Source organism: Dunckerocampus dactyliophorus, chromosome 5 (genome assembly GCF_027744805.1).
Source record: "Dunckerocampus dactyliophorus isolate RoL2022-P2 chromosome 5, RoL_Ddac_1.1, whole genome shotgun sequence".
NCBI classification, from domain to species: domain Eukaryota; kingdom Metazoa; phylum Chordata; class Actinopteri; order Syngnathiformes; family Syngnathidae; genus Dunckerocampus; species Dunckerocampus dactyliophorus.
Genome location: NC_072823.1, coordinates 2,038,847 through 2,064,151, shown reverse-complemented (window position 1 = coordinate 2,064,151; position 25,305 = coordinate 2,038,847). Strand labels below are relative to the sequence as shown.

The 25,305-nt window shown below is 41.6% G+C and overlaps 1 protein-coding gene across 5 annotated transcripts in view; it reads right to left on the bottom strand.

Annotated features, from left to right (window-relative positions):
• The window catches only part of reln (reelin), a 153,403-nt gene that overhangs the window by 109,474 nt on the left and 18,624 nt on the right, over positions 1–25,305 (bottom strand). For all 5 annotated transcript variants that reach the window (XM_054775502.1, XM_054775503.1, XM_054775504.1 and 2 more), the window contains exon 2: positions 11,102–11,209. In XM_054775502.1, the coding sequence (XP_054631477.1) occupies positions 11,102–11,209 (108 nt within the window). The remainder of the gene's footprint in view (positions 1–11,101; positions 11,210–25,305) is intronic.

The window sequence follows — 25,305 nt, the reverse complement described above, 5'->3', positions numbered from 1 at the left end:
TCAACTGTTTCAACACTCCCTGCAAGGCAACTTTAAATATGAATAGAGCTCAGAGGCTGGAGAAGGCTTTGTAAAATCACTTTCCCCGCGTTTGCACACCAAGCCCACTGCTGCCCACTCACTTTGCAAGGTGCATGTGGAGGTATGGAACATGACGCCACAAAGAGACACTTCAAAGTCAGCTCGCCTTTTGTGCTGGACTGATGCAAGCCCACTAGTGCACACAGAAATACGCCAAACCGAGTTTTTTTTTTTTGAGTCAAATGCCATCTATATTTCTAACTCTCATGCTTTCTGGCATGGAACCAATCTCTTAGCATGGCAGAAAGCGAGACCACACATTGGAGAAACAGCCTACGCCTGCTGCTTTCCGACAGGAAAAAAGTGAAAGAGCATAATAAAGAAAATGGACACGACACACACGCCAGCTTTGAAAGCTATGACAGACAGTCAAGCTTCTCCCTTTTTTGCATGCAAAAAAATATCAAAACATAACTCAAAATACAGCCATCTGAAAGAAATGACAACATTTTTATAATTTAGGTGTGTATAATCGACGTCTATGGTGTCGCTGTGCATCAAAATGCTTTGGAGGACATGTAATACAAACGTGCTGTTTTATAATCATGAGACAAATTGTGACTATGAACAATTGAACAACTCTGCCCTTGCATGAGTTTTTGTGCGTCATGGCGGCCTCAGATTTTATAGACATGTGCTTGTCGGTCCCCAAAAGGTCTGTACCAAATTTTATGGTGATTTGACTAAACACCCTTACGCCCTTAAAGTGCTCATGACACCCAAAAAAAGGTTTGAAAAAAACGCAATAACAAAATGAAAGTACAGTCATCCCTCAAACGTCGCTCCCTCAGTCTATCACAATTTTTCAAAAATGAAGAAATGATCACTGGTTCATGGGTATTATTAATTCAAAAAATGCATATTTAAGCAAATTGTACTTATCCGTGGTCTAAATTAAGCATTTTCAAGCATAAAACTGGCTAAATGAACTAACTAAATGAACTCAAATACAAATACAAGGCAGAAGAGACATTCTAATTGACAACGTAAGACTGTATTCTACATTGGCCACTAGGTGTCAGTAATTGCTCAGTGAGACAGGCACTAAACTCGTCCCTAAGGTTCCCAAGGGAAAATATTCCCTGTGACACTGCTCGAGCAGGAGTTTTATTTACGTCTTACCTGACTTATTTACTTTTATTTTGTCTACTATATTGAGTAATAAGAGTGTAAAGCCATTTAAAGCTGCCAATGGCGGAAGTACGCTGGACAACAAGGAGCTGCTAACGTTATTTTCTCTGATTACATACATACATATATCTACTATATTGGGTAATACAAATGTAAAGGTGACTATAAAGGTGCTATCTCATGTCTTGAAAACTATAATGTTAAAACCTGTATTTAGAAGATCAGAAACAGGTTTTCTATGCCATAACTACAAAAATATTCACAGGTCGGCCACTACGCACTGCTGACGGCCTGCTGCTGCAATTCATTCAGCTGCAATGACGGCCTGCATCCACTGGAGGGAGCCTGCTTTCCAGCAAAGCAAAGCAACGCACGATAGGAAGCAGTTTGGATCATTGCTGTTTATTATTCTACACTTGTATCGGTACTTGTCTTGCATATTTCTTACCTACCTGTTGCATGTTAAGTTGCTGTGTGATGATTTTAGCGTTGTTTTTTACACGGCACCAAGAGTTAGATGAGGAATGACCTCCTGCAATTTCCGATGACTTGACAAGCTCGTTGTGAGTTTTCTTATAGCTCATGATTGACTTCTGACAAATAAACCGACTGATGCGCGCCACAATATGCCATTTTATGGTGTGGATGTGCAGCTTACAGCCTGGTGCGGCTTATATACTGTATGTAGAAATCTTTTTTTCCTCTCTAAATTTAGTGGGTGGGGCTTAAACACCCGTGCCGCTTATACACCGGAAATATAATAATTAAAATCTTTTGTGTGCAGTGGTTCAGCAGTAGAAGAGTTACTTACACAACAAACGTGTTCATATGCATGAACAGGGGAAAAAAACAGCTCACTTCCAAAGGGAGGTTGTGTTTTTCCAAGAGAAGCAGTGCATAGCAAGTGAATCAGTCAATTCCTAGCAGTGGAAGGTTAAGGTGCAGCTCCACCATCACCTGGGGTATGGTCATCACTCATGCACTGGTCTGGTCTCTGCTCTTGATCTAGCTTGAATTAATAATGGAAGCTGCTCTGGAAATTCTTTGAAGGTAGGTTTGCTTTTAACTTGCGAGCAGGAGAGCTCAACACACATGGACGGACTTGACTTGTGATGCATCATCACCCAAGCGTCCTTGGGACTCAGAGAGGAGCCAAATGTTTAGCCACCTGTTATCAGCCTCTTGTCACGGTGGAGGAGATGGAGAGGAGACTCATGAGGGGACAGCGAGATATACAACAAGCCGATCTCGCCTCCAAGTTTGTGCCTCCGAGAGCACAAATAACCGCGCCCCTGACAACTCATTTCATCTTCTGCACTAATGAATCCGTCATGAGGAGCCACACGCCTTCGGGTGTCGCAGCCATGAGCGGGGGAAGGAGTAATGGCTTAGATAAGTCATCATCATCATTATTATTATTATTATTAACATCCTCACTACCTCTGCCGCTGCTGCAAGCACCAGCTTCACCTCCAAGTTAAGCAACAACAGTTAGGGACTCTCCGAGTTGCAACTTTGTCAGTGTTCAAGGTCATTGTAATGAAGGATGTGTCAGAGATGTGCATCCTAAATGCGAGAATGTGTTGCGGAATGAATAGATAAGTCGCAGAATGTGGGCGCTGTCCTGGTAGTGAGTAAGTGTGTACGTGTGTGTCTCCTACACAGGAGTGTAAGTGGCGTAGTCAGGGAGCTGTCAGCAGAGAACCAGGAAGCAGGCTGATCACAGGGAGGCAGCGTGTTTGAAGTCTCCCAGGGACTGACAGCTTCTCTCCCCACGGGAACGCCTTCCCTCGCCCCTTCTCCTCGCCCTGCACCACCCTTTCCCCATATCGTTCGTCCTTATCCCGCACCCCTCCCTGCGCTCCCACTCTGCAGGGAGATAGATGATGAGAGGTGCATTGGTAGGGGTGGTATGTTGGGTATATGTGGAAGCACGCCTGCACTCTCCTGGGACTCGTGGAGATGTGTGTGGGAGAGACTCCAAAACAAGCATACCGGTGTGAGTGTATTTCTGTAAATACCGACATGATGAGCTGCCATCTCTGATAATCTGACATTCCGTCTGACATTCAATCTGGATATGTAGCGAGAGGGCCCAGACAGCCGACCTTCAGCCTGAAGATGGATGACTGTGCAACCCACAATTTAAATACATAATTGTGTGTAATACAAAATAAAGGCCATCCATGATTGTGTCTTTCACTGTGTGTTTTAAAACAGAATGATTATCATTTTGGCCACGCACATGCACGCACACACCCTGCAGGCCCCTCATCCACAGGTCAAGGTGCAGCCGGATTTCATCTCTAATGGGTTGTGCGTGAGCAGGAGGCCATCCGTCATGACGACAGACTGCGGGCTGGATGTCCCTGTCACTAAGCTGTCTGTTTGTCAGGCAGCCAGCTCCATCACACTGAGATGAGGACCAAAAGCCACCAGCGCCGCAAAAGCATACAAATATGCAAATTAACAACAAAATAAACATCACCCTGCAAATGAGCCATCCATCAATGACCGCTTCCTAAGCGGCTCAGCATCTGCAACACCAATCAGTCACTCCGGTGCTGGGTGTGATGGAACGCCACCCCAGCATCTCTCCTCCCCCTCCTGTACATTGACACACTCCCTTCCGTTCATCGCTCGCCGTTTGCCACTTTTCATGCACACTTTGCCCAAATTTTCCTCTCCCGCTCTGTACTCATTGCTCATCGCTTTAATCTCACCACTTTGTTGGCTTTTCCGCTCATCAATTTCCCTCCGCTCAGCATTCTAGCCTCTTTGCAATCAAAAGACTTCTGGTCATCCCCGTCACTGCAACTTTGAGGGAGACCACTTACAATGAAATGGAGTGGCATGAGTTTACTTCCGTCAAGGCTCCATCTAAGGGGATGAATCAGGTCATCCTTGCAGTGTGGCACTGCTGCTAACTGTGGTGTAAAGCTCAAGACGATGAATAAAAGACAAAGACAATTGGTCATGTCATTGTCTTCGACAGAAAACCCCCAGTTTGAAGACTGTGTGAGTTCCTTTCAGGAAAGCCAAAATGTTGGAATGGAAACAAAGACCTTTAAATGGAATAAAAGTCAGAGGGGGGAAAACATGAAGCAGTTGGAATCCTGCGTGACTGAGTCAGGCCAGACTCATGTTGCTTTTCAGACAGTGTCTCCACTTACAGTCTGTCAAACTTTACAAGACAATCTACCAAAACCGACCTCTTTACACACTAACCCACATAAGTGGATGTTTGCAACGTAAGTCCCCCCCCCCCCAAAAAAAAAAAAAAAAAAATCACACTGGCTCGCCCCTGTGTTAAGGGAAATTTGCCAGGTCGCATATTTAAACGGTCCCTGATGATGCAAACTTTAGTTTCTACTGATGTTATCATTTATGTGTGTCCTTCGAGCAGGGTCGGGCAAACTGCAGCCGTTTAAAACTGCACACGTTTAAATCCGTTTCCAAATGACTTTTTACTAAACTTTTAACATTAAAACTGCAGCTGGCAACATGGCTGTCAGCGCGACTGTGGCACGCTTGAGTCATACAGGAAATCATCCGATGCAATCAGGAGCTTGTACAAAAAAAAGCCATCCACAGGACACAATGTAACCTACCAAACGCACCGTGTGGGCACACAAACAACACACAACACCCATGCCAATTTAAACTCATATATTCCCTTGCTCGGGAGCTTGTGGCACTCTCTCTCCCAACATGTTGCCATGTTTGTCGCATTTCTGGGAATTATATGCGGAGAGACGTTCACATACTCCTGAGAACTAATGTTTTTTCGTCACAGCATGCCCTGCGGGCACTTTTAAAGTTAGATGTTATATACAATGCTTAGTTGTTGTTTATTACCCACAAAAGCAAAAAATATTTGTGTCAAAGTGAAAGTTATGCTTGAAATTTATCTTTTCACAAATAGCTGGTTTTCTCCCTTTTTTAGTCAGGAACTGATATTTTCCTGAAATTTACCTTGGTTCTACTGCTGATTACAAAATAAACAAACTTAGACAACAGTCTAGTCTTTCTTTCGGTTTGTTCCATGGTTGTATAGCCACAGAACACAGTATTCTGTATCTGAAAAATCTGTCAAAATCATCTAAAATGGTCGGTACTGAAGGGATTGTCTTTTGAAAAAAGACAACCCCCCCCCCGAAATACTATTGACATCACCTGTATTGTACAGACTGAGCTCCAAACTGAAACCCCCAAAATGCAATAAAATGGAGGGCAGCGAAGCATACAGGTGTATTCAAGAGTCAAATTCCATGCCGAGTACGACAAATTCATACATATTGGTAGGTCTGCACTAATACTGAAAGTCCTCTCTGCCTCTCATCTCACGTCCACCCCCCAACACTTCACCGCCAGCCCCACTATTTGAGAAGCGCTGCCATAATGTAATGTTTCTCAGCATTCACACAATTACTATTCTTGATCTTACATCGCTGTTGCCAACAGTGAAATGTGACATGTTATCACTGATGCATCGCGACAGAGTCCCACAGTTGGATGCGTTTATTTTTTTGTAACTTTATTCTGAATTTAACACGCCGACACCGTATATATCTGCAACTTACACACCATCTTACCCACACAGCACTTCCTCATTCTCCACCAATCACACACGAGGTGCATTCACGGATATCGGAACTCCAAATGTCAACACAAAACACAAGCAGACTGTTCAATTATGCACTTCATGCAACATCTCAAACCAGATATTTGAAGGTTTTTCAAAAAAACAAAGTAACACAATTATCACTTGCTCTGGTAACAAATTACATTTATGAAGGAGTAATTCTGCTACGAATTCAATTCCTTTGTGTGGGAAAGTAACTAGTAGCTATAACTGTTTTTTAGTAATTCGTCAAACAATAGCACGTCTTGAATCTCTACACTCTGAAACAGACCTGGACACAAACAACTCATTAAGCATTAAAGCTACAGACACACAAAATGGCATGTTCCCTGTAGGACTTATGAAAAGCTCAATTTTCAACTCACTTCCAATATCCATTATCATAACATATCAGAAATTTATAAAATAGCATAGACTCACACGTTAGTTTTCAGCGTACTTCCACAGATTACCAGTAAATAATGTAAGATGTAAATAAAACTCCTGCTCGAGCAGTGTCACAGTAAATGTGTTCCCCAGGCAACCTTACTGAGGTGCCTGGCTCATCAAACACTGACACCTAGTGGCTAATGTAGAATATAGTAGTACGTTCACAATTACAATGCTTCTTCTGCCTTGTGTTTGTATTTTACTTCATTTAGTTAGATTGTTTAGCCATTTTTATGTTTGAAAATGCTTAATTTAGGCCAAATCTAAGTACAATATGCATTTTTTTTTTACTAAGAAAAAGCTGTATTCAACCACAAAACAGTGATCATTTATTAAATCATTTTTGCAAAAGCACAATATAGTGAGGGAGCGATAATCGAACCCCGATATTGTGAGGGACGACTCTACTATCATGGGTCCTCTGAGACTTATTTTAAATAGTTGAAAAATACTATGACACGTTTAAAAAAAGCAAAATCATCCCCCTTTTTCAAGCACGTCCTACAAACATAACACTGTTTTCATCTCTAGTCCGTCAGAACCCGCAGTCGCCACAGTAGTGCAATAACACAGACACATAAAGTTCTGTGGTCAGCCACCCGGCAGCTTGTGGTGGGCCTCCTGACTAGAAGCTGCAAGTGAGACATTGTTCATATTACCCGAACGAACAGCCCAATTGACTCCGTGGCACTTTAAGCTAATTTGACAATGAGTGGGTGTTGAGTTCTGACGACGCAGTGAAAATCAGTCCCCTAAAACCTCACACTTTTATTACAACTGCAGTGTGAAGCAGATTGTTATTCAGAACGCATAAAAGCCAGTTAAATGTTCCATCCAAGCTGTGGCGTCTGTATATGTGTTTGTCTCCACTGCTTCATGTCACGCCCCCTCCCCAATAAAAAAAAATACTGGACATACTGTACATAAACGGCCTGCAGAAGACGAAAGACAAATCTACTTAGTTGCATGCTTACTGGTTTTACAAGTTGCAGGGTAAAAGTGACACAGCAGACTGAGGAATTATCTCTTGCAGGCTTGTCTGACCACAATCAACAATTTGTGTTCTTCCCACCCAACTCTCATGCATTATTTGTCATTCACCCTACACTCACTGGCCCGAACATCAGGTAGACCTGCACAATCCAAGAAAAAGTTATTAAAGAAAAAGTTATTAAATTCTGATTTGATGATGAGATGTATTCATTTGCCTATACGGTGGAGTCCTGCATCTTCTCAATGCAGCACTTTCATATGTGTAGCTTTTTGATCAGGAAAATGTTTTATTGATGGAAAAACACACCGTTTTGCGATGATAAGACATGTGGAACACACAATGTAACTGTACCACATGGACATGGACACTGACATACTAATATACATAAAACAATGCAATACAAATAATACATTTTTTTAATTTATTTATATGGGAGCCCACATGCACACAGGGAGTTACCCAGCATGCCTTGCTGATTATAAATCAGGCTACTGGAAACGGGACGTGTTGTGTGTTTGTAGCTTTAGTGCTGATGAGTTGTGTTTGTCTACACCTGTCTTCGACAGAGTGTGTGGCTCCAATAAGCGCTACGGTGCACTTAACTCATTCAAGCCCAGCCATTTTTCAAAAGACAACCCCTTCAGTAGCGCCCATTTGAAAGGATTTTGACTCATCTTTCAAGGCACACAGAATATTGTGCTCTACGGCTATACAAACATGGAACCCACCAAAAGGAACATTACACTCCTGGCTTTCATCAGGAAAAAAAAAATTTCAACCTTTTTCCGTTCTTTAGTAATCAGCAGTAGAACATAGGTAAGTTTCAGGAAAATATCAGTTCCCGACTAAAAGAGGGAGAAAAAGCTTTTCGTGAAGAGATACATTTCAAGCATAACTTTCACTTTGACACAAATATTTCTGGCTTTTGTGACAGCCAAAATATCTAAACAACTATACCAACATAAAAAAGAGGTTGTTTAACATAAAAATAACAATTTCTTTAAAAATATAACCCCATAAACCATTTACAATTTTCACATTTGGAACTGAACTATGTGTGTGCACGCGTGTGCGTGTGCATGCGTTAAAATTTTTAAATTTACAATCCCCCACGCTCTCTCACTTCCTCCTTCCTGTCATGAGTGATTCTTCATTGAAATGATCCCTGCCGAGCTCTGATCAAATGCACTTCTGCCATCTTGTGGCCATTTTTATGGCTTAAAAGTGCTCTGAAATGTTAATGCATTAGCGGAGAGTTGCATCATCACCTCTTTTTGCCTCTTGCGCAAAAAAACGTAAAGGACGCATAAATACGTTGTTGGGATCAGCCTTCAGGTTTATAAAAACATATAATTACAACTGTCATTGACTAATATTTCAATTTGTTTGATGATCTGAAACATTTAAGTGTGACAAACATGCAAAAAAAAAGAGAAATCAGGAAGGGGGCAAACACCTTTTCACACCACTGTATGCGCATTTGCAGCTCTTGAATGTACACTGTACATGCAAATCACAGGCTACAGAAACTGATGCTGGAGATGATCAAACACACGGTGCCATTGCAAGTGTGTTTCAGCCTTTGTGTCCAAATATCCGCGTTGCTTGCTGTTCTGATACGTCTGTCAGCCACATGCTCGCCTCTCTAACAGCTGTGCGCAGCTGGAGTGTGGATATGTACAGTATTTCTTCATTGAAGCCTGCGTGTGTGCATGTATCTGTATGTGTGTATTAGTGTCCCTTGCATGGCTCCATGACGAAGGATTAGAGCCGCACCCCTTCTCTGAAGCTAAACATTATACACCAGGGTCGTGAAAGTCCCTCATTGAGTTGCGTGACCCGCTCAGATCCTTTTGTACTTGTCACAACAGCAATGCAAATTGTGGCAGTACTGCTCCATATCTTGCTCTTCAAAGCTTCCATCTCTGGCTCTGTTACACACACGGCTACGTCAGCAGTTTCCTTTTTCTCATAAGTAAGCTTGATGAGACACCCAGCCAAATTCCCTTCTACTTAAAGAGACCCATTCTAAATATTGGAATAGGCTTTTAGGAAACGTAGATTTATCACTGCACATGTTTACATGCATTGCCAGTAAACCTGGTCAGAAGGGTGAAATCTGGCCGCAAGGTCCATCGCCTCAAGACCTTTGCACACTCAACGCATCGTCTTTGTTTGTCCAGAAATAGGTCAGATGGGCTCTTGGCTGTTTAAAAACACATTCAATCTACAGTAGATAACCACCTATGCTTCCTAGGAAAACACCTCTCAGTCAAATCAAATCAATTACAACATGGGTTTTCTAAGTGTGGCACAGTAAAAAAAAATGATTTTCTGGAGCATATTTTGTGGCGTTTTGTGTTCACACCAGACATTTGCTCACTTTTGGACCTAAAAATCTCATATACAACAAAACTAGTTTAGCAGGTACGAACAATATATTTTTTCTTTGTTTTTCTCAAGCTGTTACTCCTTTCCTGAAGTTTTCTGGAGGAGGCCCACCTAAACACGCTTTCAAGCCACTGTGCGAGACCATTTGCGCCCCCCCCCCCCCCAGCATAATTACATAATTACAGCATAATGTAATCATAGATAATGATTATTATACAGCCATGGAAAAAATTACTAGACCACCCTTGTTTCTTCAGTTTATTGATTTGTTTTAATGCCAAATAAAGGTACATTTATTTGGACAAATATAATGATAAGAGATAGCTCATAAGAGATGAATTTAAGAGGAACTTTTTTCTTGATAATAACCAAAATCACTTAGGTTCTTACATAGCTACAGCATTGTACTGCCAAAAAATGTAACTGTTATGAGCTATTTTTGTTGTCATTGTTATATTTGTCCAAACAAAGGTACCTTTAGTCGTATCGGGCATTAAAATGAAGAAAAACTGAAGAAACAAGGGTGGTCTAATCATTTTTTCCATGACTAGAATGTAAAGAATGTGGATGATTTATTATCGCATTACATAATTAAATCATATTATTTGTATTTATATATTAATTGACGGACAGCAAGGGATGCACATGCCGATGCGCTGATGGTAATTCCCGTGTCTGTGGAGGCTGTCCCTGAATTGTAGTGAAGGAGGCAGGAGGCCAGGAGGCAGGTATAAAAGGGAGCGCTCTGATTCGCTGAGAGGTTGTCACGCCACCTATGCGCAAGTTGCCATGACAAATCCAAACTGAAAGCAAAAATGTGTACGGGGAGCGCAAGGAAACGTGCAAGCGTTATTAAGGGTCAAAATTCACGCCGAGTACAAAAAATGAGTACATGTTGGCCAGCTGGTCTCATCTTTATGTACAAAATGTTAAGTTTAAATACGCAGTAAACGTGTTGTGACAACCGTTCTTAGGCTTTTTGGTTTTTATTTTTTGTTTTTTTTTACAAAAGTAGTCATCAGTGTCCTGTTCTTGGAACACTTTAACTCTGAATGACTGGATCTCATTTCCCTTTTTTGGTACCAGTTTGTATTCTCCAAAGTCCTGTTTTCATTTCCCATTCAGACATGAACTTTTCGCCTCCCAAAGATGACATTAAAATTCTGGCAAGAGTCACATGATTTCCACTCTTCATCCATCATGGCCTGCCACAACAGAAGTGCGGAAGTGGTCGTATACTTTTTCTGGGAACGGATGTGGATCACTGAGCTGGGTCGGGTGCACCGTGAAACTTCATCATCCCCAAGCACGATCGTGCAATTCAGCGGGAGGGACGAGGCTCAAGCTGAGGATGCAATGGAGTGCTTCTATTGGCCCCGGGATCGTTGCCGACGGTGCGTCACTGAGGGTCACATCTCACGAAGACTTACCGAAACCAAAGGCAGCCGGCGCAGGGATGGGAGCCGACTGGACGGGTGTGGAAGTGTAGAGGCCGGTCACCAGCAGACCATCAAAGGACACACTTGTAGAGATGGTTACTGAGGAGAGAAGAACATTTTTGTTGTAGTTTACATTTATCGTAGCACATACAATGTCATTTTAGTGAGAAACCACTTGATGAAACATTGCAAGCATTTCTGTGTGGAGTATGCATGTGCTTCCCGTGCGTGCGTGGCTTTTCTCCGGTTTCCTCCCACATTCCAAAAACATGCATGTTGGGTTAATTGGACACTCTAAATTGTCCATAGGTGTGTTTGTCTATAGGTGCCCTGCCATTGGCTGGCGACCAGTCCAGGGTGTACCCCGCCTGTCGCCCAAAGTCAGCTGGGATAGGCTCCAGCATGCCCCCACGACCCTAATGAGGAGAAGCGCCATAGAAAATAGATGGATGGAATTCAAAGTGTGAGCTGCGAGTGTGGAAGCGCTGACGGACCACAGGCTGTGCACATCCTGCAGCTGATGAGCATCCATTTAAACACTGAAAATGTGTGCGTAATGATGACAATTAACTTGGAACAAATACCCTCCAGGTCATGTCTAATTAAATAGCATGGCAAGTGTGAAAGCGCGTAAACACATGCACGCAATTCTACTCCCGATTTGCAAGAAGCAGTACATGCCTGTGAATATTCTCATTCAGCCAGTTCATTGTACTGTCAGGGCTTTGAATCGGACGCAACTGGACTCAGGAACACTCCAGGAATCAGTCCAGCAGTGTTGAATTCATTTGTTGCTCCTGTAATGTCACACAACTTGGTAGCCAGCTATCACCACTATCCCACCGGCACACCCCTCAATGGAAACACAAAACAAATCAGGGTTAGGCTGAACTGCACGGTGGAAACATGGCTTAAAATAGAACCCCAAAAAAATCCCCTTTTGGTCAAAGACAATGTGCATGTATCGCTTCAGTCTCTCACAGCTAAAGTAACAAATCCCTGGACCATACTTTGATAACCGGCTGAAAACAACAAGCTCATTGGCTGTGACCCCGACAGGCTTGCTCATCATTTCAGGTCACCACAAACAGCATCAAGGCAGAAACCAGCCAGAGGTTTATTATCCTGTGGTTGAAGCCTACTGCTTAGTGTAACCCGCAGCAAGTTAAGTTATTGATCCACCCTGTAAACAAAGACCCTGAGTGACGGGACCAAAGCGCCGCTGGACAGTTTCCAGCCAGACAGAGTCAAACACGGGGGAGCAGTCTGTGGCCGCGAGAAAAACCCACTCCCAAAAATTGCATTTTATGTAAGGAGGAATAAATAAAAAATTGTGCTGTTAGCAATGATGGAGGCATTGGCTCTGTATTTCCGGAACTGGAAACCCCGTTTGCATTTGCGTTGGTGTGTTTTTAGTATTGAATGGCAACATGTCAGTTTGGTCTCAGGGCGCTCATTCTTCAGGGCTCGGTGTGTTTATCAATGGGACCCCGGACAGAGCAGACTGTGTGGCCCCGTCTCCCACCCTGCCTGTCGGCCTGTCTGTGTCTGGGTGCCTCCATCAACACGTCCTCACACAAGGCGCCCAATGTGTGCATATGTCTGAATGTGTGTGCGTCCACTGTTTTTGTGAATATTTAATGTACGACACTCTCCTCTTAGCACATATTTCCGCTCATCGCTGCTCCATTTAAAAAACTCAGTCCCCACTTTCATGTGTAGACACGTAAAAACCTTTTTCCGACTGTCAACTTGAAATCAAGGTTGTTTTTCCCAGTTATTAAAAACCTGATTCGCACCACGGGAGGTGCCTGTCTCAAGCCCAAGACAGCAGAACTCGTTTAAGTCACCCCCCATTGATGTCATCCAGCTCATCAAGTCCCGGTCCACCGTCTTCTTATTCCTAAAGAGTGCTTGCTTAAGTCGGCGTCTACATACATGTAGTAAATGGTCAACCGCTTGTGGCAACATAAAAGTTGAGACCCAAAAGTGGCCATTTCTTTGAAAAGTGGGTCTGTTTATGTCAACATGTGTCTGTTGACGTCATCATTTTTGCTAAGAAACGTGAAGCGACAAAAGCAACACACGTAACTACTGTCCAGCTACACCGTTGTAAAACATGTTCAACAAGGTAAGCTCCAATATAAAAGCATGGTCGTATTAACCAAGGTTCTACCCCAGCAACTAACATAACAGAGTTTGCATACATTTTCAACCACCGCAAGAAAAATCTGTACATATGCGAAACCGATATTGTCGATGTAGCCAAGACATAGAACCAAATGACCGCAGCAGCTCTCTTAGTTAAGGGTACAAAATATCATACAAAACCAAGAATCTAAATAAAAATATGCACAAATGGAGGAAAACGATGTCAACAAAATGGCGTAGTTTCAAAATGCTTTCGTTATGGTCCGTTCCCCTGATGTCGCTGGCCAAAGCCACAAGTAAATGTGCAAGCAATGCCTATTTTCTGTTTCAGCCATGGCGACAAACGCTAATGACGACGCGAGTCCCCAGGGGCGTCGGCTTGAACGGGTTCCGCCGTATTAGCTCATATAAACTCGTACGTCGGAATATTAAGTTGTCATTGTGCATGCTCACTGCTCAGACTGCCAAAGATTGTGGGATATTTTTGATGATTGAACGGAGGCGGTAAAGGTTTACATTGGGAATCAAATAATGATAGATACCCTTAAAGACTTGCAGTAAATATGAGGGAGTGAATTGATGAGCATAAGTAGACTTCCTGTAACCCTGAACCAAACCCTATTATTAGCTAAAGTAATGATTTTCTACAAGTACCTGAAAAACTTAAAGAAGCTGTTTTTTTCTTTCCGTTGATTACACGGTGGCCAACGTCCTGTTCTCTCAGGACATATCTTTTTAACGCGTCCTTTCCCGATCCTCCTGAATTTAGTTTATTTTAGAAAGTGATGAATATGTCCCTGGTTTTCATTTTAGTTTTTCATCAAATTTTACGTTTTGTTACATTTTTAAAATGGATTTGCTAATATAGGTATTATGATGCCTGGGGTGTCACGGGACCCTCACCTCTTCACCAGACGTGACGATACACGTTGTTGGGTCTACGAGAATTAGACAAGACGAGATTTTAACTTTACTTTCAAGAAAAGTACAATGAAAAAAAATCAGAAAGATATTGCCAGCTGCTCATTTCTACTGCATTACACTCTTCTGCACTCTGTGTGTATGCTATCGGCCCTGCCACCACCCACTGCAACAAAGCAATTATATATCTGACAAAAGGGCTCACTCCACTGGTTTCACTGCCATTGTTTTATGGAACCAAAGCACAGAGTGAACCCTCTTCCTGCCTGTTTGGATGCGGGCGACGAGCAAAACAGCCACGCATGCACATGGCAATATTTTGAAGCCGGCATAATTATTGAGTTCATTCTCATTTATTAGGTGATTAATGTATTTATTATTGTCCCAGGCCTGGTGACCCAAGAGACAGTTTTTTTTGGTTTGTTTTTTTATGAACAAGAAATCTTGTCACGTTTTAATCTCGTAAGATCTTGTGACACAAGATTCTTGTTACAACCCTAATTATTGTTTTATTTTTTTGTCCAGTAAGCTGTTACAGAAAAGACAGGATTTCTATCATTTAATTCCAGAGATGTTAAAGTTATATGTGCACCATTGAAAATTACCAAAGGGATTATTTTAGGCATAATAAAACATGCTGAGTAACCTCTGAGAAGCCTATCAAGCATGGATGCGTTTGGTTACAGATAATATTTTGTCATAAAAAAAAAAAATCCATTCAAAACAGAGGAGGCATACGTTAAAGGTATTGAAATTATAAGGCATCTCATTGCCAGGCTGAGTGTACTGGTTTTCAAATCAAAATATCAAAATATGTTTTTGTGGTATTTCTCAAAGTTGGGTCCGAATTATGGCAGACTAGATGGACTGACTGCTATACTAAATTTTGCATGGCAACCGCAAGTTCGTCTTACCCAACCTCTAACACCACCATATACACCGAATGCAAGGAAAATGGCCTTCTCATTCCAATAAGCGATGACAATGTTTGTACTGTGCAAACACGTTTGCCTTTTTGTGCCAATTTTGCTTCCCAGCACACGTTGTCTATCCAACAGATGCAACTTACGGTGTAGTGAGGCACACTGGCAGTGTTTACCTTACTTGCATTGATCCAAGGCCATCATACGTTGTATTTAATGGAGTGGCGGACTGGATTTAATGCACGTCGTCAGCCCAGTCTTCACCAGGCTCTATACACACAATACACTCATCTGCACATTTCCATTGACCTGCATCATCAAGGTTACACACACTCCATTACTCTCCACAGACATGTACATTGTGTGTGATGCGCACACACAAAAGATTTTTCTGCCGCAGTTTTTTTTTTTTTTTGATCCACAGCTTTTAGCGTTTTTTCACCCTCTCTACGCCGGTCTATTTCCCATTTGAGGATTCGTGGCAAAAAAAAGCTCCCCTTCACATTTTCCCTTTTGCACTTTCCTCTCCCTCGTAGCAGAGTAGCTGCTCTGTTTGATGTGCAGGCGTAAGGGTAGCAAATCTGGGAGCACAAGGTTATGATCGAAAAAAAGGGGTGCAAAAAATAAAAAATAAATAAAGGCAGTGATGGGCGTAGTAGCGATGCCTGTGGAGAGCAGCTCTACCAGATCAATACGAATACAAGCTCTGAATTATTTACACATACGCTTAACATCATCTCACACTCGGAATGCAGTAAATCAATCAATCAATTCCAATTACCTGTGGGGGTGGGGCACTATTCATTCACTCAAACACACGCCTTTGACGGTTGCTTTTAATTTTCTTATCCATACTTTTTTACATTTTTTTTTTACTACTGTTAAGTTGGCCAAGTGGAATGAGGAGTTGTGATGCAGGAATGGGATTGCCAGCATACTCATTCAACACGTGTGTGTGTGTGTGTGCATGCACGCGTGTGCGTGTGTGTGTGTGTACATTGGAGCATACAGATGATTTCACCAAAGATCCATTCGGTTCAGTCAGTAATCATAAATCCAGAGTCAATGTCTGACCATTATTTGTTTTCAACGGGGTGAAACCAGCCTGTCTTAGCTTGGACATTTAAAGTGCTCATGACACCAGAACACATATTAAACTTGTGTGCTTGAATGTTGAAATATTTACTTTTTTTTATTTCTTGTTTTACACTTATCGTCACTGAAACTAGTTGCGGAAGTACCGTTTCGTCGAGAACCCTCCCACCTGGAAATGCCTATGGAATACAGTGGTGTGAAAAAGTGTTTGCCCCCTTCCCTATTTCTTATTCTGTGTGCATGTTTGTCACACTTAAATGTTTCAGATCATCAAAGAAATGTAAATATTAGTCAATGACAACACAATCGAACACAAAATGTAGTTTTTAAATGAAACTTTTTATGATTAAAGGGAGAAAAAAAAATCCGTAACTACATGTCCCTGTGTGAAAAAGTGATTGCCCCCTAAACCTAATAACCGGTTGGGCCCCCCTTAGCAGCAACAACTGCAACTGTTTGTGAGAACTTGCAATGAGTCTCTTGCAGCGCTGTGGACAAATTTTGGCCCCCTTATCTTTGGAGAATTGTTGTCGTTCAACCACATTGGAGGCTTTCCAGCAAGAAGCACCTTTTTAAGGTCATGCCACAGCATCTCAATAGGATTCAGGTCAGGACTTGGACTAAAAACGGTGTCATTACACAGCATGACCTTGTTGATAAGAAAATTAGGCTCCTGAAATGCCATATGATAAACCAAATTCTTTGTTATCAAAAATGTAAAAAATCTATTCATCATGCCCTTCATCTGTTGGTGGTTGCCTAACTAACACCCAGAGTGAAATGCACTAATATAAAACCAATCCAATTATCAATCATACCTTATCAGTGAAATATCGACTCGTGTTGGTCAGCTGGGACATTATACACGGGCGCACACCTTATTTCCATCTTTGGCCTTAAGCCAGCTTTTAATATTGATGAAGCGATGTGGTACGCCTCATTACAGACACATACAACCATGCCGCTGTTCAAGTATTGATGGGCCTTGAGCTTTCTTCACCACTGCGTAGAGTATCTGCCTGGAGTAATGTTACCGCAGAAAATACCTGCCAGTGCATAACATGACGGAACAAAACGCACACTCAAAAATTAATGAAATCCCAAAACACAAAACATAATAATAAACAATAAAAAGCCACATGAAAAATCCATCCATCCATCCATTTTCTATGCTGCTTCTCCTCATTAGGGTCGCGGGGGCATGCTGGAGCCTATCCCAGCTGACTTCGGGCGACAGGCGGGGTACACCCTGGACTGGTCGCCAGCCAATGGCAGGGCACATATAGACAAACAACCATTCACACTCACATTCATACCAATGGACAATTTAGAGTCACCAATTAACCTCACCTGCATGTTTTTGGAAGGTGGGAGGATGCCGGAGTACCCGGAGAAAACCCACACGCACACAAACATGCAAACTCCACACAGAAATGCCCAAGGGAGAATCCAACCCAGGTCTTCCCGATCTCCAGACTGTTACTGTGTTGGCCAACGTGCTAACCACTAGACCACCGTGCGGCCCCCACATAAAAAATCAATTCCATAAAAACATGATCATATACTGTATGATATCAGGCACAGTAGATCCCTGCAATGCGTGAGGGTTCAATTCCATGACCAAATTGTGTGATTGTTTTGCAAACAGGACATCAATAATGACTGCCACTGCAAAACATTTTACAGGACGTAATTATAGTTAATATCAGAACTACTCAGTAAAACCATGATATTCCTGTCAGGAGTTTTTGAGTGTTTTCCCCCTCACATCCAAGATTAAATAATCAATCAAGAAAAGACATTATCCAAAATGTACTGTGTCATCACTATACAGTAATCGCTCGCCACTTTGCGGTTTTTCAAAAATATATTAACTCATTCAATCGCAGCCATTTCTCAAAATTCAACCCCTTCGATACCGATTTTGTGTTCTATGGCTATAAAAACAGGGAACCAACCAAAAGAAAAATTAGCGTCTTTCATTAGAGAGAAAGAAAAAAAGTTGCTCTACCCTTTTCTGATCTTTAGTAATCAGCACTAGAACATAAAGTAGGTAATTTTCAGGAAAATATCAATTCTCAAAAAAAGGGAGAAAGGAAGCTTTTTGCGAAGATACATTTCAAGCATAACTTTCACTTTGACACAAATTTTTTGCTTTTGTGACAGCTCAAACACCTAAACAACTGCACCACAACATAAACAACACAAAAAATTGTTGTTTTGTATCAAAATAGCAATTTATTTACAAATATAGCACCATGAACTATTTACAATTTTCACATTTGGAACTAAACTGTGTGTGTGTGAACGCGTGCGCGCGCGTGTGCATGCGTTAAAGTTTCCCTACAATGCGGAACCTGCTGCATGCTACACTCCTCCACGCTCTCTCACTTCCTCCTTGCCGTCAAGGGCGTTAATACATGGAAAAGATCCATGCAGAGCTCTTGTCAAATGTACGTCTGCCACCTTGTGGCCGTTTCGATGGCTTAAAACTGCATGAAACGTGACCTCTTTTATTGTGCACTTGGGTCATCACCTCTTTTTGCCTCTGTCATGCAAAAACCGTAAAAGACATATAAATACAGTGTTCAGGTTTAAAAAAACAAATACGTCTTTGGTATTGAATGAGTTAATAAATCATGTTGTTTTGTGTTTCAATACGGCCTAATATAAGACTAAATATATGCATATTTCAGAAAGATGTTTTGCTTAAATTAAGTATTTTCAAGCAAATCCAAATACAAGGCATTCGGAAGATGCATTCAAAGACGCTGTGATTATATGTCGTATTCTACACTGGTCACTTGGTGCCGGTCATGACTTGATTGCCAGAACAACAGGCTTTTATTGCAGGTTCTAATTATTTCAAAAACAGGAACAACAATGCCTAAGACGAGTTACTGTTGCAACTGTAACCCACGCCCAGTTAAAACCCAACTCTGAAACCTTGCCCAGGGGCCCAATTTCCCTAGTTTTGCGTGAGTAGTGTGTAATGAACACGTAAAGTAAGGAAAAAATAATTTGCAGTGATATGAAGAAGGGGTAGGATTAAATAAGCTCTGCTTCTTCTTACTCTTCGGACATGTTGAATGCAGAAACTGTATTCCTATGTGGAACTGTTGTGTTCTTATTTAACTTTGTATGCTTGTTCAAAATAAGCATTGATGATGATGATGATGATAACCAGACATCACTTCCTGTCCATCCCCACATTTCCAACACCACACCAACAAGCATGAGTCTCATTTCTGTTTTAAATGGCTTATTTCCTCGTATCATGTCTACTATATTGAGTAATACTATTGTAAAGGGAACTATCGGGGTGTTAGTTAATGTCTAGCGGGCTCTGCTAATGTCAAAAGTTTGTATTTAGAAGGTCGTAAACGGGATTTTTTGTACTCCAACTATGAAAATATTCCATTTATAAATAAGCAATCCTACTTCACAGAAATTCACTTATCAGGGTCAGGTGTGGAACCAATCAACCGCAATAAACGAGGGATTACTGTACCTCAATTTACAACCATGGAATTTCCATTCCACCTACATTGAACAATTTCAAAATATGCATAAAATAGAAGATCCTTGTAAAGATCTCTGCAGGTTCTGAAAGCGTGTCATCATACGTTTCATATTTAATTCTCAGCACACCTATGGTGTATTCAAGTACCACTGAACAAAGCTTGAAATCAAGGCTTTACTAAAAAAAAACATTATCAGTGAAACATACGTGAAGACATAAACATGTAAAAGTTGTGGCCTGTCTTCACAGTGATACATGTATGCTGTCCAGTTTACCTGTATTATCACGTATTTATAAATTATGAACAACTCAGGGTGAGTTATGTTTTCTGTGGAAAAAAGGGCCTATTTTCAGAGAAAAAATACATTTGACCAAAAAACTGCAAATACCGACATGGAGGATCCACTGTATTTTTACCAGAAGGACCACATGAGCTTCAAAAGCGTGTGTCACCATACGCTGGGTGAAAAACAAACACCCCAAAGAAAGAGCTGGAAAAGGCTTGTGAAAAGATGCTTTTAAGAGAGTCAAGCATGAAAGACCATAGATTCATGCTCATCCATAAGAGCTGTGGTTTTGAGTGCTACTGAATGTACCGGAGCCAGACTTTTTCTTACAATACAAACAAAAATGATATTTTGATGTATAAATCTGCAGGCAAGTAATGTGAATGACTTACTGTATGCGGGCAAGCAATGATTTGAGGCTCCTGTTAAATAGGGCCCAGGGGCACGTTAAAACAACAATAATATCTCCTGACGGTGTTGCAAAGCTTGCCTGCCACTGAGGCTGGCAAGCTTTGCTGGCATGGAATCATTCCTGGGAAACAGCATGGAGGAGGATTAGAGCAGCACTGGAAAGTGAGTCTGGGCGCTAGAAGAACTGATTTACGTTTCAACCTTCCCGTTTCCATTGAAGCCCCCCCCCCCCGGTGCAGTTGGCGGGGACTGAATGGTTCTTTTTTTAATGCTCTTGTTTACAAACACACCAACTTTCGTGTTCTGCAAGTCACATACTGTCGTAACCCTTAAAACAGGAAAAAAAACAAAAAAAAAAAAAAGGGGGGGGGCCAAGAGAACACCCTTTTAGTTTCCAAATGAATGGAGCTTTTCTTGGCAACAACATCAATAAAGATAGCTGACCATCTGACCCATATCCCACTGGCAGACATGCACGTGCCCAGAGAGGACCCGGAAATGAAGACTCGGCCATAGGGAAGCTACAGTACCATCTGTTTGCACGGCAATGCCAGGGTCAGGGTGGCACTCTGATACTTCCTGACATGCTTCAAACTGTCAATCAGATTTCCGCGGGACCTTTAAGCATATGGAAGAATCCAAGAAGCGCCATAGAGTGAGGATCATTTGAAGCGATATCAGGATGGTTTTCTTTGCTACGATATCACGGGCTTGTGTGGGATGTGTCTCTCGCACATGCATGTGCCATGCGGTGTTCCAGTCAGGTCTTAGAAGCATCATTCCATTGCGTAACCTTCTGGCACCACCATGGCCTGCTGGCACTGCCATCTGCTGTGAGGCAACCAATGGAACACTGAGCTTCTACAGGTCTGCTTGCAGACAACATCTCCCACACCTTCCGCAAATGGCTCAAATCCATTTATCCCCTAAGATCAGTTTACAGGAGCGCCCGAGAACTCTGCCAGGGACTTTAATGTGGAGTTGACGTCTCTCTCTCTTCAGTTTGTACCACGTTTAAGCCTTACTGGCTTCACCCTTACAACAGCCTTGGAGAGAAACAGGCGTGCAGTTCAGTCACAAGCATCCTGTTCTTCACACATAATCTGTGCCACAATCACACTTCATTGTGCTATCCTCATACGATGCAAATGCATGCGTCTGTCTGCGTTTACATAAGGCTGCTCATCACAGTCGCCAGCGAGAGTAAGCACAGGTGTTTACATCATTCTGCATAAAAAGACTGTGGGTTGGGTACGGTTTGTGTAATCTGTGCTAAAATCCTGAAGGAATGACATGGAAGGCATCCAAGATGAAAAGACAACTAGATATTAAAACATAGACATGAAAGTACTATCTGGAATCAGTGCCATACCGAAGAAAAAATATGCATAATCTGCATATTATTCCGCAAAAAAGGCATCACTTGCGGTTGCTGTAACTGTTTATATTGGATTCGGCTTCAGGAATGCCATGATTCGTTCCCTCTGTCGCTTAGTGACTGCCAGGACTGGAGCATGAGCTGTCCTTATGATCAACACCATGTGTTCCTTAGCCCGAGACACAGCCTCAGATATCCAATTTTGACAAGCACGTTACCTTTCTTCAATTATAGCAGTAATTGCAATTGCCAGAACAAAGCAGAATTGCTGCAAACAAGACACATAAGTAAGGCACAGAAGCACAGGTTGAATTACTAACAAGTCTGGAGGAATGCAGGAAAACATAAATTGGCATTGGACACTAAACCACAACTCCACACAAACTCTGTGGAAATCAAGTGGAAGAAAAAACCCATAACATTCCAACTGAATGACAGAGGAACCTCGGTTAGGGTATGCCACCGGTTTTCGTATGTTTCTGTTAGCGTCAAACATTTCTGCAAAAAAAATTGCCTTGATCCATGTCCACTGATTTTTGATAAAGGTGAGAAACACTATTGAATTTAATAAATAACTCATAGCTCATGTATCCCTTTAATTTGTCATGTATATGCATTTCAAAAGGTTTTCGGCATAATGCACCAATAATTATTCTACGTAAACTGTTCCATGTTAACATTTTTGAGTGTTTGTCACAGATTGATTGGATTTACATGATCAAAAATTGTTTCAGTTTTTGTCCTTTCGGTTTTAGACAATCTAATTGGAGCGGATTAATCACAAAAAACGAGGTCTTGTTACACACATAAAAATGAATGTGTGTAAATGAACTCATTCAAAGCAAAGACTTAGTTATACGTTTTTATAAAACCGAGCGCTCGATGCCAATAACGTATTCATACGTCTTTTACGTTTTTTTGCGCGAGGCAAAAAGAGGTGACGACACAACTCTCCACTAATTCATTTCATTTCAGAGCAATTTTAAGCCATAAAAACAGCCACAAGGTGGCAGAAGTGCATCTGATAAGAGCTCGGCATGGATCATGTGGATGGAAAAATCACACATGACAGGAAGGAGGAAGTGAGAGAGCGTGGAGGAGTGTAGTGTACAGAAGGTTACGCATTGTAGGGACATTTTAACGCACTCGCAGACACATAGTTCAGTTTCAAATGTGTAACTCGTCAATAGTTTGTGGTGTTATATTTGTAAATCGTTATTTTGATGTAAAACAACCCCCTTTTTGTGTTGTTTATATTGTGGTATAGTATTTTAGATATTTGAGCTGTCACAAAAGCAAAACATATTTGTGTCAAAGTGGAAGTTATGGTGGAAATGTATCTTTTCACAAAAAGTTGGTTTTCTCCCTGTTTTAGTTGGGAACTGATATTTTCCTGAAACTTACTTATGTTCTACTGCTGATTACTAAAGTACGGAAAAAAGGTAGAAACAAACCTTTTATTTCTGTTGAAAGACGGGAGTCTACTCTTTCTTTTGGTAGGTTCCGTGTTGATATAGCCGTACAACACAACATTCTGTGTCCCTTGAAAGATCAGTCAAAATCATCTAAAATGGCCGCTACTGAAGGGGTTGTGAGGGTGTCTGGTGTTTCAAAGGTACACTCCTGATGATGTGTCTCAGAATTGACAACCTTAGTCATAGCCAGCAGAAGGAACTTGATGACTATACGACATCCAGGTTGAGCTTCAAAGGCGGCGCTACTTTCAGTGATTTGTCTTAATAAATATTCTCAGGTCTTCAAGACTGTGCACAAATGTCATTCAGCATTGAATGATAAGTCTCATTGGATAATCTTGAAGACATTCTGCTTGCTGGAAAGGAAGCCGTGATATTTTGCATTGCTGTTTTTTCTCTCTGCTCCCTGCTCCCTTTTGGCGGGAAGGTTGCACATCATGGCCAACCCAGTGAAATATCGAGTCAAATCTGCATTCATAGCTTTTGGGTAGAAAATATTTGGGTGAAAAGGAATGGGAGAGTAGCACGGGGCTGTGCAGAGCAATGAGGAGTGAGTGATTTCTAATTAACAGGCTGCAGTAATTAAAGATGAGATGATCTTCACTGATGGTGGATGAAGTTGATAGCCTTTGTCTTTAGAAACTGATTTCATCACACAAATTAAGCAAGCAAACAGTTACGCCATAGAAATCCCCACTCTTTAACTTCCACCTCAGCCATTGTCAAAGGAGGGTTTTTTTACAGTGGTCTGTGACTTCAGTTTTTCAGTACTGCAAGATGAAATAAGGTAACGCATCATATTATTTAGGCAAAGCCTTCTCTGCTGGACTAAACACTATCACAAGCACTGACATACATTTGCAACTTAAATTCTAGTTTGGTCTTAATTTAATCCCAACAGTCTATTATCTTCATTTCGTAGTGTGTCTTTTGGATGCACCGCTTCCAATACATGTATGTGTATGTTTGATTTTTTTTTTTTTTTGTCCAATCAGATTTCAGCTTCTATGTGTTGCCATATCAATCTAATCTGCCCTTGGCCTTCAGCGTTAGGAGTCCTGGCCCAATGTCACTTGTTTCTTTAACCAATCAGATTTCAGATTTGTCTCACAGGGCCAGCTGGCGACGACAACGTAACCATTTTTCTGTCCTGATGGTTGAGTTGCACATAATACCAGCCACAACGGCTGACTGTGGAGGAGTACAAATTGACTTGGTGTCAAGCAACACATAAAACTCCATTTTCAAGGTGGACTTTTCCAGAAAAGGCAGACATTGTAAGGAAACCCCGAAGTTAGCTAGCTTGTCTCAGCAGGGGAAAGTGTTTGTGCATCACTTCCAGAGAGTGTTGAAATAAGTGACCTGATTTTTGCTTTAAAAAGTAACTTAGTTACTTTTCTGATTACTGATTACTATATTTCAAGTCAGATATATTGCAAGTTACTAGTTTTCTACTTTTATTAGTTTTCTATTTTGTAGAAAAGCTTTGAAAAAGTGACATAGTTTAAGCAAAACATTGTGCTATTATTATTTCAGCTTTTTCTCATTGTGCCTTTTGCATCATTTTAAAATTTTTTTGCTGATTTTTTTTGGTTACATTTTGTTTCTGCAGTGTGCCTCGGGCCAGTGACAAATGGGCCACGGATGGCTGTGAGCCTCACTTTGGGCACCCACCACTTTTGTGGCTCTTTGTAGCGTTGGCATTAGCTGCTGATGGCTTAATGGCTTCGGAGGGCACTGATGTGATAATGCATTTATTTTTGCAAATATTTTCGCGATCAACCAGCAAAGTCCCAAACATCGACGGGTGAGCGACCCCTGCTCAAAATAATTGCTGTCTTTCCCCACAAAATGCCCATCTCTCTCCTCCCTCCTTTGTGTTGCCTGCTGCCTTACATGTGAGTGGTCCTCATGCTGAGAACGTGACTTTCCAGATGCATGACGTCACTCTACGAGACGCAAGAAGAAAGCAAATGCTGTATATCTTTTTACAAAGGAAAATGACAAAAGTAATAGCGCACAGTGACTTGA